Here is a 14101-nt window from a genome sequence, read left to right as displayed (position 1 = left end):
ATCTCCCATAGAAGACCAATCATACTTACGTTGTACTTAACCCACGTTATGACTAGTGATACAGCTAAATGACCAACCGAAGCTTCTCTGAAGCGTACATCCCAAACTGTTTCTTAAAGGCTTTTTCTTTGGCATTGTTTGTCCAACGAAGACGTTCAATGACATAGAGTCCTGTGTAGAGACCTGTGCAGCATACGATGACCTTCCAGCCCATCACGCGCCATAACTGAAACATAAAAAACCTTGTTAACCAATCAGAATGCTTGGATACAGTAACGGTAATATCACGGGAAGCATCTCCGTAACGTGTGTTTTCAAAGTTAGAGTGGATTTCGTGACATAGTCACGGCATACTGTGAACCAATCACAGCACGCGAGATTACTGGTCATCCAATCAAAGTGCTTGGACACGCAACCGTCACGGTCACGGCAATATTACCCAATCTAAGAATCGATGACTACAGACTACAAATTGCTTATATCGGTCTAAACAAATAGCCAAAAAGGTATTCGTTGTCAACACTACGGTAAAACACTTCGATTACTTACCATAGAAGCTGGAGTAGGAAATAAGCTGCTAAGAGCATGCGCAGAAAGACTCGACCCAGTCTATTCAGCGAAATATCCGTATTCCGTTGTCTGTAGTCGTAGAATCTTAAATTGGGTAATGTCACGGCACTGGAGTACCGTGACTTTGTCACAGTCATCCTCTACAGACCCACTTGCGTGACTACTTACCAGTCCTCCAATGACGACGACAAGCGTAGTAGTTCGTGACGTCAGAGATGCCACGCCCTGTATGACAGCAAGGGTAACCTCGTCATCACTGTAGCGAGGCGCGATCTCGTGTGCTGGTCTTTCTCCATTGGCATGCGTGTTGTTTCGCCCTGGAGCAATGCTCTTGACATTTCTTTCCAGCTGTGTAAATAATTTTACAAACGATAATTTTACATTCAGCTTGTTGTGACGAGATCATGAGGGGTGTATGCCTCTCTTAGTTATATTGTCCTGCGGAATTCCCAATCAAAGAGCGCGCGTAAATACTTGGAATCCACTGAGCTATTTATCAGGCTCAAACACCCGGGCTACCAACGTGTTTTCTCTATCTGTTTCTCTGAGCACTGAGATCACTGAGATCAATAGTCCCCTTCACAGTTCCCTGCGCCATCTTGAAAGGTAGCCGTGTCTTTGCATCGAAGCAAGATGAACGGTGAACTTATTGCAATGATAGAACCTTTTTAACACCTTGGACAACACACATGTATCTATCATTACAAGCTCACCGTTCGTCTCGCTTCGATGCAAAGGCACGGCTACCTTTCAAGATGGCGCAGGGAACCGTGAAGGGGACTATTCATCTAAAAGTACCACTCCTTGGACCTTGTGGTCCTGATACATTGTGGTCTAGTTTGAGTACAAGCAACATCATATAAGAAATGGTGAACAAAAGATGTTTGAACTCAAGCTAGACCACAATGCACCGTGTTCGCTATGCCGTAAAAGGTCTATGGTTTTTTCCCCTTATTTAAATAATGTCTGGGCATTGAAGTGCCTATCACCCTTCTGACAATATTCACAGTATTAATTCTACATGAGATACAGTAAGACGTTCAGTAGCATTAAAAAAATCGTATAGTTTGAGTGCAGCTTCTTGAAGCTTTAAAGGCTTTCCATGCCATACGCTAATGTTGTGACGTATGAGGAGTAATCATTTAATATACAAAACCTTACTGGCACAGATAAATTATATTTGAAATACGTCATTGTTTTTCCCATTGCTCTTATAGAAATTATTTCAAGTTAGTTTTCACATAGAAGCCGGTGTTTCGAATTACAAGGAACAACAAATAACCATAAATGCCTCCTCATACGTCACAGCATCAGCATATGACATGGAAAAACCTTTATAACTTCAAGACCCCGCGCTCAAACTGTGAATTTTTTTCGGGTTATTCAACATCTTACCCCATGTAGAATTAATACTGAGAATATTGTCAGAAGGGTGATAGGCACTTTAATATTAGGTCTGGATTCATATCCCGAGAGTTTTGCTTAATGATGAAAAAGTTGAATGACTAAATAAAAGAAAAAGAAAAGGAATGAATGGGATAGAAGGAAAATGGGAGCAGCATCAACTTACATCAGCTCCTAAAGCTACAGCAAGCTTAGCATTACGAGGAGCCAGAAACTTCTTCATCAAGTTTTCCCATCCGAGACTGAAGTGAAACTCGATGTCTTCAATGAAATCGCTACACAAGTCATGGATCTCGAGCTGGTAGCACACTTCAAAATCTTGCCTAAAATGAACACATATATAGATTATAGTTATACGATTATTTTGATTATATTATATACCATGGAACATCCCACGAGGCACTTGCATTTCCTAGTGTACGTAACAAATTTCCGAAAACCATCGGAAATGTTATTTATAATTTAAAAGAAAAAACACGCAAAAAGTTTGAAAGAAAAACGGTTTCAAGCGTGCGCTGATTCCGTGCGTAAGCGATTCGTAATTCATTGATGTAATTTGTTGGTCTTCTTATTTACCACGGCTCTAGACCAATCAAAAAGTGAACGGTCCCTTAGAGTCTTCACAAGCTAAAAATCAATCCAGAAGATGAATTGTGTTCATACCTTGGTACAGTAGGGATGATATTCTCCTGCTGGTCCTGTGGTAGTAGGCTTTTGAGATGTTCTAAAGATGAAATATAAATAATCCAAAACCAATAAAGTCGGTGCAATAGATCATTTCAGATTGAAGATCATTCTTCGTTTGCACATGACGTCATAGTCGCCATGTTGGATAAATTTAACAAAAGAATTGTCAATGAATTCTTTAGTCATATCCTCCAACATGGCCGCCGTGTCTTTTATTTCACTCCGTTGGGAATGATTGAAAACCAGCAATATTTTCCCATTTTATACCATTTGTGATTTTTTGTTTGCGCAACCGTTAAAGATAAATTGATACTCTAGGGAATGACACGTGGTCTGAAATGGGGAAACATTAGGCCAAAGCTGTGTTATTCTCTTGAGAATAAGATTCTTTGTTTGAGTTGTATCCATATTAATGTGTCTTCTCATGTGCAACCGTTAAACAAAGAAATGATACTCTAGGGAATGACACGTGGTCTGAAATGGGAGAACATTACGCCCTTAGGAAAAGGAATAATACTCAAGGGAATGACACGTGGTCTGTAATGGGAGAACATTACGCCCTAAGAAAAAAGGAATAATACTCTAGGGAATGACACGTGGTCTGAAATGGGAAAACATTACGCTCTAACGAAAAGGAATAATACTCAAGGGAATTACACTTGGTCTGTAATGGGAGAACATTGAGCCCTTAGGAAAAGGAATAATACTCAAGGGAATGACACTTGGTCTGTAATGGGAGAACATTACGCCCTAAGAAAAAGGAATAATACTCTAGGGAATGACACGTGGTCTGAAATGGGAAAACATTACGCCCTAACGAAAAGGAATAATACTCAAGGGAATGACACTTGGTCTGTAATGGGAGAACATTGAGCCCTTAGGAAAAGGAATAATACTCAAGGGAATGACACTTGGTCTGTAATGGGAAAACATTGAGCCCTTAGGAAAAGGAATAATACTCAAGGGAATGACATGTGGTCTGTAATGGGAGAACATTAGGGCAAGCTATTAGCCATTCCGAGGAAGAGGAAAAACTGGATTTGCAGTGCATTTCGGGGCTGTTTTAGAGAACAAAATAGACGCCATCTTGAAAACAGCCCCAAAAGGCACTGCAGTGCCATTGGAACTCATTCTTTTCCTCAACCTTGGAATTTCCTATGAAAGTCTGCTGTGAAATATCAATTCAGGGAATCTCACCAGTCATTTCTTGTTGTGCTTCATTGATGATCTGAGCCTGTGACGTTGAGCAACGTCCCATCAAGTTTCTACCAAGTCCCTTCTTGATGTGCTTATGAAGCTCCTGGAAAACGAAAGGATGAGAGAAGAAAATGAGAAAATCAAAATGGGATGAAAGGTTTCGAAACTGTGAGAGAAGAACACAGCAAAAACTTGATTGATTGGTTGATTGATTGATTGCTAGTGTATCTTTAATTAGGAAATTTTAGGGCAAATAGTAGCAGCTGAGCGGTGAACGCGGTGCGCAAAGCATGAGTGGGCAAAACGACCAGCCTAATCAAACATGGCGGTAAAGTGAAATTTTTTTTTTTTTCCATATTCCTGCTCCTTGTAGGCATGTTTATAATATTTTAGTCAAAAGAAAACAGAAAAATGTACAAAAGCTGGGTTACAGTAGCCAAGGAATGAAGGCAGGAGGCAAAATGGTAATAGCGGTAAAAGAAGGATTTTCGAAAAAGATGTTTGTTATTGAATGACCAAAAAGAATTATGATAAAGGAAAACCAATAATAACATAGAATCATATGTACACAGTGTAATCAAGTATGGTACCTTCTTGTAAGTCTGTAAGAACCCTGGATGGGTGTGAAATGGATGTTCAAAATCATTAATCAAGACACTGAGTCGACCAATCTCTTCTGCCATGACATCTGCAACCTTGTGTAATACAAAGAGAGAACTGCATTACTTCAAATGGACTCTAAAACTAGCTCAATAAGGCTCAATGGTGTTAGCCATTGCATTCAGTTTTTACCCCCTCCCCAGTCAACATCTAATCCCCCCCCCCCTCCAAGCTTTAAAAAGAAATTTCCAATTTCCTAAGCTCCTGAAGCAACTTATGTAGGCCATCAAGACCAGGATAACCATTAGATAGAAAGGTATACAGTCAACCCTCGTTACAGCGGACACCCTCGGGACCATCACTTCATGTCTGTAATAGTGAGCATCCGTAATAGCAAATATTATTTACGGTCATTTCTTTGTGAGTATTTTTGTCGGGGATTTTTCTTCTGTCCGTAATATTAAGGTGTCCCTATCATAGGGGTGTCCACAAGGCGAGAGTTGCCTGTATTATTTTTGACCGTTCTAATTTATTTTCCCCTGATATGAGATAAAATTCTGTGTTCAGACCTGCTGTTCTATTTTGGAAGAAATAGCTTTGATTTTCTTCTTGCATTCAGTGGTAGTATAATCCAGATGTTCCTTGACATACTCTAGCCTGTTTTCACACTCTCTTTTCATCTTGATCAACCTTGATCTGGAGAAGAAAACATATGTTATGTATCTGTGGTTTAAAAAAATCCAACCGAGATTTAACAATAACTGCTGTTGTTGTTGCTACTGCTGCTGTTGTTACTGCTGTTGTTGTTGCTGCTGTTGCTGCTGCTGCTATTAATGCTGCTGCTGTTGTTGCTGCTGCTGTTTTTTGCTGTTGTGTTGTTGTTTCTGCTGTTGTTGTTGCTGGTGCTGTTGTTGCTGCTGTTGTTGCTGCTGTTGTTGCTGCTGTTGTTGCTGCTGTTGTTGCTGCTGTTGTTGCTGCTGTTGTTGCTGCTGTTGTTGCTGCTGTTGTTGCTGCTGTTGTTGCTGCTGTTGTTGCTGCTGTTGTTGCTGCTGTTGTTGCTGCTGCTGTTTTTTGCTGTTGTGTTGTTGTTGCTGCTGTTGTCGTTGTTGCTGTTGTTGTTGCTGTTGTTGTTGCTGTTGTTGTTGCTGTTGTTGTTGCTGCTGTTGTTGTTGCTGCTGTTGTTGCTGCTGCTGTTGCTGCTAAATTGTTGTTGTTGCTGCTGTCATTGTTGCTGTTGTTGTTACTGCCTACTATTGTTGCTACTGTTGTTGTTGTTGCTGTTGTTGCTACTGTTGCTGCTGTTGTTGTTGTTGCTGCTATTATTGCTGCTGTCATTGCTGCTGAATTGTAGTTGCTGCTGTTGTTTTTGCTGCTGTTGCTAGTGCTCTTGTTGTTGCTTTTGTTGTTGCTCTTGATGTTGCTATTGTTGTTGTTTTTGTTGGTGTTGCTGCTGCTGCTGTTCTTCTTGCTAATATATAAAGTATCTTTTAGTAGTTATTCAAGAAGTCTTTGTTTTACCTCTGCTCATGAGCCCATCCAGTAATCGTCTCCAGGACAGTCTTCACTGTATTAACAACACAAAGACCACTCACTGCATGAGACTCAAACTTTGTTTGAATTGCTGACTTGGATATACACTCCTAGAACATCAAACAAACAAAGCATATTAAGTAATAATTCATATATATATATACAACATGATTACAAGTTATAGTAAATTTTGAGCCACCAATAGGGGTTTATATTGGTAGCTAGTTGGAAGAAAAAAGGCACTTTTTTCCAATGCCATTAATATGAACCCATATTGGCAGCTCAAAATCACAATAAGTTTTGTATCGTGATTCTATTGTGAGGTATTTCAAAGCTGACAATATGGGTTTATATTGGTTGCTAGTTAGAAGAAAAAAGGGATATATTTTCTTCCAATGCCATTAGCGACTCAACATTACAATAAGTTTCATATCATAATATTATCCTATCTCAAGGCAATTCTGAACAGACAATACGGGTTTATATTGGCAGCTCTCTCCCCCCGATTAAACTTATTGAAGAATTGGGATACTGTATTATATTACTCATCAAATGTATAGGAGTACACATATAAATTCATTAATGATAAAAAGGTAAATTATACACTGTCAAAAGATGAAAAAATTTACTGACGTTTCGGACGCTAGTCCTTCATCTTTTACTCCGACGAAGGACTAGCATCTGAAACGTCAGTTTTTTCATCTTTTCACGGTGTATAATTTACCTTTTTATCATTACTGTTTCACTAGAAACAATGACATAGCTCACAAAAAACACTAGTTTTTAGCTAGTTATCTCTTCTAAATAAATTCATTACGAATTGAAGGCTCTTAGCTTTGGAATATTGACCTACCTCAAACTTGTGCTCAAAATGTTCAAACTCTAATTTCCTTCCGTGGAAACCATCTACATGTATTGCACCTCCTTGAGGTATACAAGAATAGTAGAGAAGTATTCAATATTAAACAAAAGGTCATCAAGTATATGTATATGACGACTATGTGTCAAATGGCTCAAGGGGCAGATGTAAGGGAGGGGCACAGGGGGAGCGCACCCCCTTTCCCCCAGGTGAAATATTCTTAGGAGGAAATATGAATTTGAATCAGAAAAAAAAATTTGCAAAGCATTTTGGAAGTGGTAGTAAAATGACGTCATCATGCAAATCGCCTATTACAGCTGGGTGTCGACGCATGAAATATACCTTCTTCAGGCATTCCACGGTGTTTCTGTAATCTTGACATTAGAGCCTTGACAAAGATTAAAATAATCCATTTTAGTGTATTAATTAAACAACACAGGAATCCCAATTTTAAAGATTTTCTAATTAAGAAGAGAGTCCTGTTGAATAGACTTTTTGAGCTACATGTAGGACTGGAGTAATGTTTTCCCATTTCAGACCACATCATTCTCTTAAGAATGTTTCCTGTTTGAGTTACATATAGACCCCTTACATGTTCAGACGTTAAAGCAACTCAATTTGGAGGACAAAACAAAAGAATTTCGATCTCCTGAGATTTGGAAACCTATGAAACTCCAAATGTTTCAAATACAATTGCTGTATTCTATTGGGGTTTCAAAATCCTCGTGGAATTTGAAACCACAATAGAATACAGTGACAAGTATTTGACATGACATCTTAATATACTCTTTTTGTTATGTCACAGGTAGCCCAAGCTTGGTTTCTGTGGTGTCCTGTTATAAGGAAATGTATGGAGATTCATCAAAAATTTCAATAAAATAATTGAAACGTGAAATAAGGCCTCGACATTTTACCCGATCATTGAAAAATAGCACTTCTTTCACTCTGTGTGGTTATTTTTTGAATTTAGCCCGTTTTAAGATTTTTTCCCCCACCAGTAAGAAATAAGAGAAGGTTGGAAACTCGAGTCCCAAAAGCAAACCATCACGGGTATTTGAAACCTCGTACATCTTCAAATTTCCTTTCCAGCACCAAATTTTAGTCATGACCCTTCTCTCACATCCCTATAGAACCGAGAAAGTCGCATTAGAGATTAATCTTCGCATCTTTAAGCCATGAAATTTGCCTGTATTCACATACTACCTCGCTTCTTCTGACTCGTACTTGGAGCTCACTGTACACCAATTCAACAGATTTCTTTCGGCAACCGACCCGAGGTCACGCCGGAAGAAATACTTTTGAGTCTTAAGCCGTTAAAAAATACACTCACCATAATTTCGAAGAAAGATTATAAAGTTATAAATTATAAGTTAAATACTTTTGTATCTTAGGCTGTTAAAAAATACAGTCACCATAATTTGGAAGAAAGACTATATCTAGTTCTAGTACTTTGAAATATTTCAAAGTTAGTGTAGTAGGACTTTTCTAGAACTTTGAAATGGGTGTGGTGGTAATTGATGAGGGTTTCAAACTACTGCACGGGGTACAAATAAGAAATCCTGGTTGGTCGATGAGCTCATGCATAATTAATGAGTATAAGATCTGCATTCCGACATGCTGCAAGGGGTCTAATCATGAATGTCATACTCTTGGGAATGACACGTGGTATGAAATGTGAAAACATCATGCCAAAGCTAAAGAGATCTACAACAGTGTACCTCTTTTGCAGAGATGAAGAATACTCTGTCTTCAGCTTGAGCTTTGTCAACACACTTGAGTTCATCAGTCAGAAAACTGACACAGCGCTCAAGATGTTGTTTCTTTACCTGTTAATACAACAACAATAAAAAAGGAAAACTTTTCATCTGGGTTATCATTGTCGTTATTATCTATTGTCATAGTAGTAAATGTTAATCCAGGTCATGAATCTTTATCATCATCATCATTCAGCGTCATGGTTGTGGGTAGAAAAACGCATCGAAACTTTTGTTATGGTTGTCAGAAGTTATCATCATCATTATTATCACTTTCATCGTTATCACCATTAACACCAACATCATTGTCATCACCATCAACAACATCACCATCAACATCACCATCACCACCATCATGAACATCATCATCCTAATCCCCATCATCACCATCACCATCATCATCACCATCATCACTATCATCATCATTATCATCATCATCACCATCATCATCATCTCCATCATCATCACCATCATCACCATCATCATCATCTCCATCATCATCATCATTATCTCCATCATCATCACCATCATCACCATTATAATCATCATCACCATCATCACCATCACCATCTTCACCATCATCATCACCATCATCATCACCATCATCATCACCATCATCATCACCATCATCAACATCATCACCACCACCACCATCATCATCACCAACATCATCATCATCACCATCATCAACATCATCACCACCACCACCATCATCATCACCAACATCATCACCATCATCATCACCATCATCATCACCATCACCATCACCATCACCATCATCAACATCATCACCACCACCACCATCATCATCACCAACATCATCATCTTCATTATTATTATCATCATGACAAGTAGTTATACTTACAAGGTCCATCAGTTCTTCATCAGCTTCACCAGCTGACGCATCCCATCGGTTATTAAGAATAAAAATATTGGGCCTGGAAAGTTTTTGGTTGACTTTATGAAAAAAGTTTTTTTCCTATAAAAATGGGAGCACAGGGTTAACTGATCAGTTTATTATAATATTCTTTATTTTAATATTCTTCACAAAACCGTGGCTAAGCCTGAGTAAATGAGTCTGTAATCAAGGATTACAGCGGTAATTTGGAACTTGAAAAGGGTCTCTATTCCATGACTTGGCATCACATGTAATCAGAGTTTGTTAGGTCCAGGGTTCTCTGGTTTTCCTCATTCCAATACAACATACCAATTAGATTTCAATTTGATCTGTGATTAACCCATATTCTTATTTTGATCAGCCCAGAAGTTGTTTCATGGTACTGATAAAATATAAAGTTTATGTACATGTACAGGTATTTGAATAATATACTACTCACTGTAATCATTAGAGTGGACTCAGCATTGGCCACCAGGACAAACACATCAGCATCTAAACAATGCTTGTCTATCCAGGAGTCTAAATCAGGGTCGACATCTATACCGGGACTGTCTACTAGGACTACATCTTCTGAAAGCATCTTACACCTGAAATATATGCAATTATTTTTATTATCAAGTTATAACTCCATTATCAAATTTTGTTATCAGTAAAAGACTTTATACAGTATCACTCATTTTCAAATTCATTTTATAAAATAATTGGTATACTACGCGCGCTAGGATTGGTCGAAAACCATGTTTGATGAGAGTATCAAAACACACTATCGTCATTTTTAATCTATCGCGCGCGCTCATTGGTCAGTTTGAATAAGACGGCACGTACGGAGAATTTACTTAGACTTTGCTTTTTTTCGATCTTTTCGCGCGTTTGTTATTTTATAAAACAAATCAAAAACAGTTTTCTGTGTTTGATACTCTGATCAAAACACTTGGGATGTTGGGAGAACACTCGAGAAGCTGGAAATCACTCCGCTACGCGTCGTGGTTTCCTACGCTCCTCTCGTGTTCTCCCAACATCCCACGTGTTTTGATCAGAGTATCAAACACAGAAAACTGTTTTTGATCTGTTAAATCATTAATATCATCACCATCATCATTATCATCATCATCATCCTTTTGCCACCACCACCACTATCATCATTGTCATCACTGTTGTCATTATAGTCATCATCATCGTCAACATCTTCTACTGACCGGGATACCACTAGCATCATTATTATCATCATCATCATCAACATGATCATCATCACCACCACCACTATCACTATCATCATCATCACTGTCATCATTGTTGTCATCATTGTCATCATCATCATCAACATCATCTACTGACCTGGATTTTGGCCAGAACACCTTGACCAGGCTGCTGTGTGGTAATTTTTCTTTGTGAAGAGCATTAGCGATTTGACCAAGTGTCTGGATTCAAACGTATTAAGCATAATTATCAAAGACGTTTATTAATAATAATAATAATAATAATTGTGATCATCGTGATCATTGTTATCATTATCATGTTCGTTATCATCATTTTATCACCACCACCTTCATTGATGTTATCATCATCATCTGCATCAATATAACAATTGTCAACATCATCATTGTCATCATTTGCATTATCACCATTAGGGAAATCATCACCATTATCATAATCATTGTCGGCATTGTCATTATTATCATCTGCATCATCATCATCATTAGTGTAATCATCACCATTATCATAATCATTGTCAACATTGTCATCATCTGCATCCTCATCAACATCGTCATCATTGTAATTGACATTGTGAGCAGTAACATGTACAGTACAGTACCTCATCAGTACAGTAGTACAGTACAGCACAGTAGTTTCATAACCCTTTGCATTAATATTGCTACAGCACAGGATTCTAATAACCTGCTCCTCATTATCCAATGCAAAATCGTATCACACAGCTTCCCTCGCTCCCCTCCCCCCTCCTTCCCACACTCACATATTTTGTAGCCCACCCCCACAGACCTACCGTAACATTTTTTCTTTCTTCAGACCCTGGTATGAGGATGTAAGGATCTGATGAATCAGATCCATGAACACTCATAAAACAGTTAGTGGTGTGTCCAATACCCATCGGCAATATTCTGTCTTGTAACATGGCATTGACAACGGAACTCTTTCCATTACTTGTACGACCGAAGAATGCTACTTTCATTTGGTCTCTGGCAAGCATTTCTGTAATGCTTGCAACTTGGCCCACAAACCCTGAAACCTAACAAATGATGACAGAAAAATTTTTTTTCCCTATTAGACAAAGAAATTAATATCCAGGGAATGACATGTGGTCTGAAATGAGAAACATTATGCCCAAACTAAACATGTCTTTTGCCTTAAGGGAGGTGTGACATATATTTTCTTGAACCACACATTTATCACGAGGAAATGCTACATGTAGTAAGCTTTAATATACAGCAGAGGAGCTAGATGCTGCTGTAAAAAAAAGTAATTGAACACTTCCAGACTATTCTCTGACTATCCCTACCATTTTCTCAGTAACAGAACTCCCTAGTTAACACAAAAACAACGTTATTATGCTTTTTGCGTATTTCCTGTTCTACATCGTACACCTGTTTTCAAAACCACGATACAAAAGCTATTCAAATTTTCATGCAGTTTACACGAATAAAATAACAACAATAACACGAACCTCTTCAGCAAACTTCTTTAACTCAGGCTTATTCTCATCCGCCACTTCACAGCCAGATATAAACTGTGTGGTTTCCAAGAGATATTTACTGATTTCTGTGAACGTCTTATTGATCTTCTTCTTGGCTTTAACGAAATTATGCAACGGTGACTGCGCTGTGGCGCCATTTATATCGTTGTCCTTGAGTGACATGGTTCGCTTAAGGAACGAAGAGGTGCTCCGCATAGTTTTTATACTGTTAAATGTTTTTTTTGGGAGATATAGTCGGGTTTTCTTGCCGATTTTTTGTGGCTGGTTTGATTTTATGTCAAAGTTCGTCCGCCATCTTGAATTAATGCGCACGTGCGAATATGAAATCTGCGCATGGATTACTTAGTATGCCAGCTGATGCGAAACATTGGGGACCCACCTCCAGTCAGTACCTGAGTTCTCTTCCCCTCCCCTCCCCCTCCCACTGGTTGCAGAATATTTTACCAACATTCATTGGAACAGCGAACAGTCCAAAATTAGAAAAATTCAAAAAGTCGTTTAAAAATTTGTTTCCAAATTAAAAAAAAAAAAAAAAAAAAAAAAAAAAAAAATCTGGATACGATAGGCTTCGTACCAACCGACAGAAATTTAAAAAAAAAATCGATTCTAGTTTGCCATACCCCCGAGACATCCGCAGAGCTGAGGCGTCGTATGGACTTCGGACCTGACGGCGATTAAATCCTTCTGCCCTTGGGTGTACGAATTACGCAAGAAAATGTTCTAGCCGAAGCATCAGGGGAGAGATCAGCCGGCCCCCAGACCATATCGGCTAATCCCTTGCATCTCTGCCACGCACGGAATCGGTTGAAAAAATTATGTCAAAAAGTCTAGTCTATTCGGTGTATTGTTTTTACGACTATTGTTATGCTGATTTACCTGGAACCGTGGTCCAGTGGTAAAAACTTAGGCTTAATTCCATATCATGACACTGAGTCAAGTCCGGTTCAGCAAAGTTAGTACCTGGATGGGTGACCTGAGACTGATGCCTACTAAAAAAAAATTTTTATTTATTTTCTTAACTTTCAATCGATTTAAATCCGACGTTTAAATTTAAGTTAAAAACCTTCGAAAATTTAAAAAAAAAAAAAAAAAAAACTGCAGGGCACAACTCGTTTCTTTTATTTGTAGCATCTCGCTTAACTTCCAGCAACTGAGGAAGGAGTATCACCTGATTTAGGAGTATCCCTTACCCGATTTAGGAGTATCCCTTCACCTGATTTAGGAGTATCACTTACCTGATTTAGGAGTATCCCTTACCTGATTTACGAGTATCCTTTCACCTGATTTAGGAGTATCCCTTCACCTGATTTAGGAGTATCCCTTCACCTGATTTAAGAGTATCCCTTCACCTGATTTAAGAGTATCCCTTCACCTGATTTAAGAGTATCCCTTCACCTGATTTAGGAGTATCCATTCACCTGATTTAGGAGTATCACTTACCTGATTTAGGAGTATCCATTCACCTGATTTAGGAGTATCCCTTACCTGATTTAGGAGTATCCCTTCACCTGATTTAGGAGTATCCATTCACCGGATTTAGGAGTATCCCTTACCTGATTTAGGAGTATCCCTTCACCTGATTTAGGAGTATCCCTTCACCTGATTTAGGAGTAGTATCCCTTCACCTGGTTTAGGAGTATCCCTTCACCTGATTTAAGAGTATCCATTCACCTGATTTAGGGGTATCCCTTCACCTGATTTAAGAGTATCCATTCACCTGATTTAGGAGTATTCATTCTTACCTGATTTTGGAGTATCCCTTAACTTCATTTGAAGTATCCTTTAACCAGCGATTTAGGAACCCTTACCAGATTCTCTTACCTGTTTTGGGTGCTGGGTTTGGCTGAGAGGGAGAAAAACTAGAGAACGCAGAGAAAATTCCCTGGAATCAA

At 38.6% G+C, this 14101-nt stretch overlaps 1 protein-coding gene across 1 annotated transcript; it reads right to left on the bottom strand.

The window, feature by feature from the left end:
• Positions 1 to 64: 64 nt before the first annotated feature.
• On the bottom strand, positions 65 to 12509 carry LOC148911464 (mitofusin-2-like). The gene is made up of 16 exons (XM_089030026.1): positions 12180 to 12509; positions 11502 to 11744; positions 10835 to 10917; positions 9939 to 10086; positions 9467 to 9580; positions 8566 to 8673; positions 7190 to 7235; positions 6842 to 6912; positions 5977 to 6098; positions 5028 to 5154; positions 4449 to 4553; positions 3859 to 3961; positions 2638 to 2698; positions 2141 to 2297; positions 739 to 918; positions 65 to 226 (listed from the first exon to the last, which is right to left on the bottom strand). Exons 1-16 carry the CDS (start codon positions 12402 to 12404, stop codon positions 65 to 67), a joined length of 2055 nt encoding a protein of 684 aa, XP_088886152.1. The 5' UTR covers positions 12405 to 12509.
• Between the last annotated feature and the right edge of the window lie 1592 nt (positions 12510 to 14101).

This window comes from Actinia tenebrosa, unplaced genomic scaffold, assembly GCF_029948245.1.
Source record: "Actinia tenebrosa isolate PJP-AT-01 unplaced genomic scaffold, QUT_ActTen_1.0 PGA_scaffold14__42_contigs__length_11649687, whole genome shotgun sequence".
NCBI lineage: Eukaryota > Metazoa > Cnidaria > Anthozoa > Actiniaria > Actiniidae > Actinia > Actinia tenebrosa.
Note: the sequence above shows the minus strand (reverse complement) of the source record. Positions and strands in the feature narration are given on the sequence as shown.

Bases quoted from the DNA above. Each gene is read 5' to 3' on its own strand.
- LOC148911464 (XM_089030026.1), bottom strand. From the start codon at position 12,404: ATGCGGAGCACCTCTTCGTTCCTTAAGCGAACCATGTCACTCAAGGAC. The intron at 10,087-10,834 runs GTCAGTAGATGA...CATATATTTCAG, and splicing joins GTGTTCTGGCCAAAATCCAG to GTGTAAGATGCTTTCAGAAG. The intron at 7,236-8,565 runs GTACACTGTTGT...ATCTTTGTCAAG, and splicing joins TCTTCATCTCTGCAAAAGAG to GCTCTAATGTCAAGATTACA.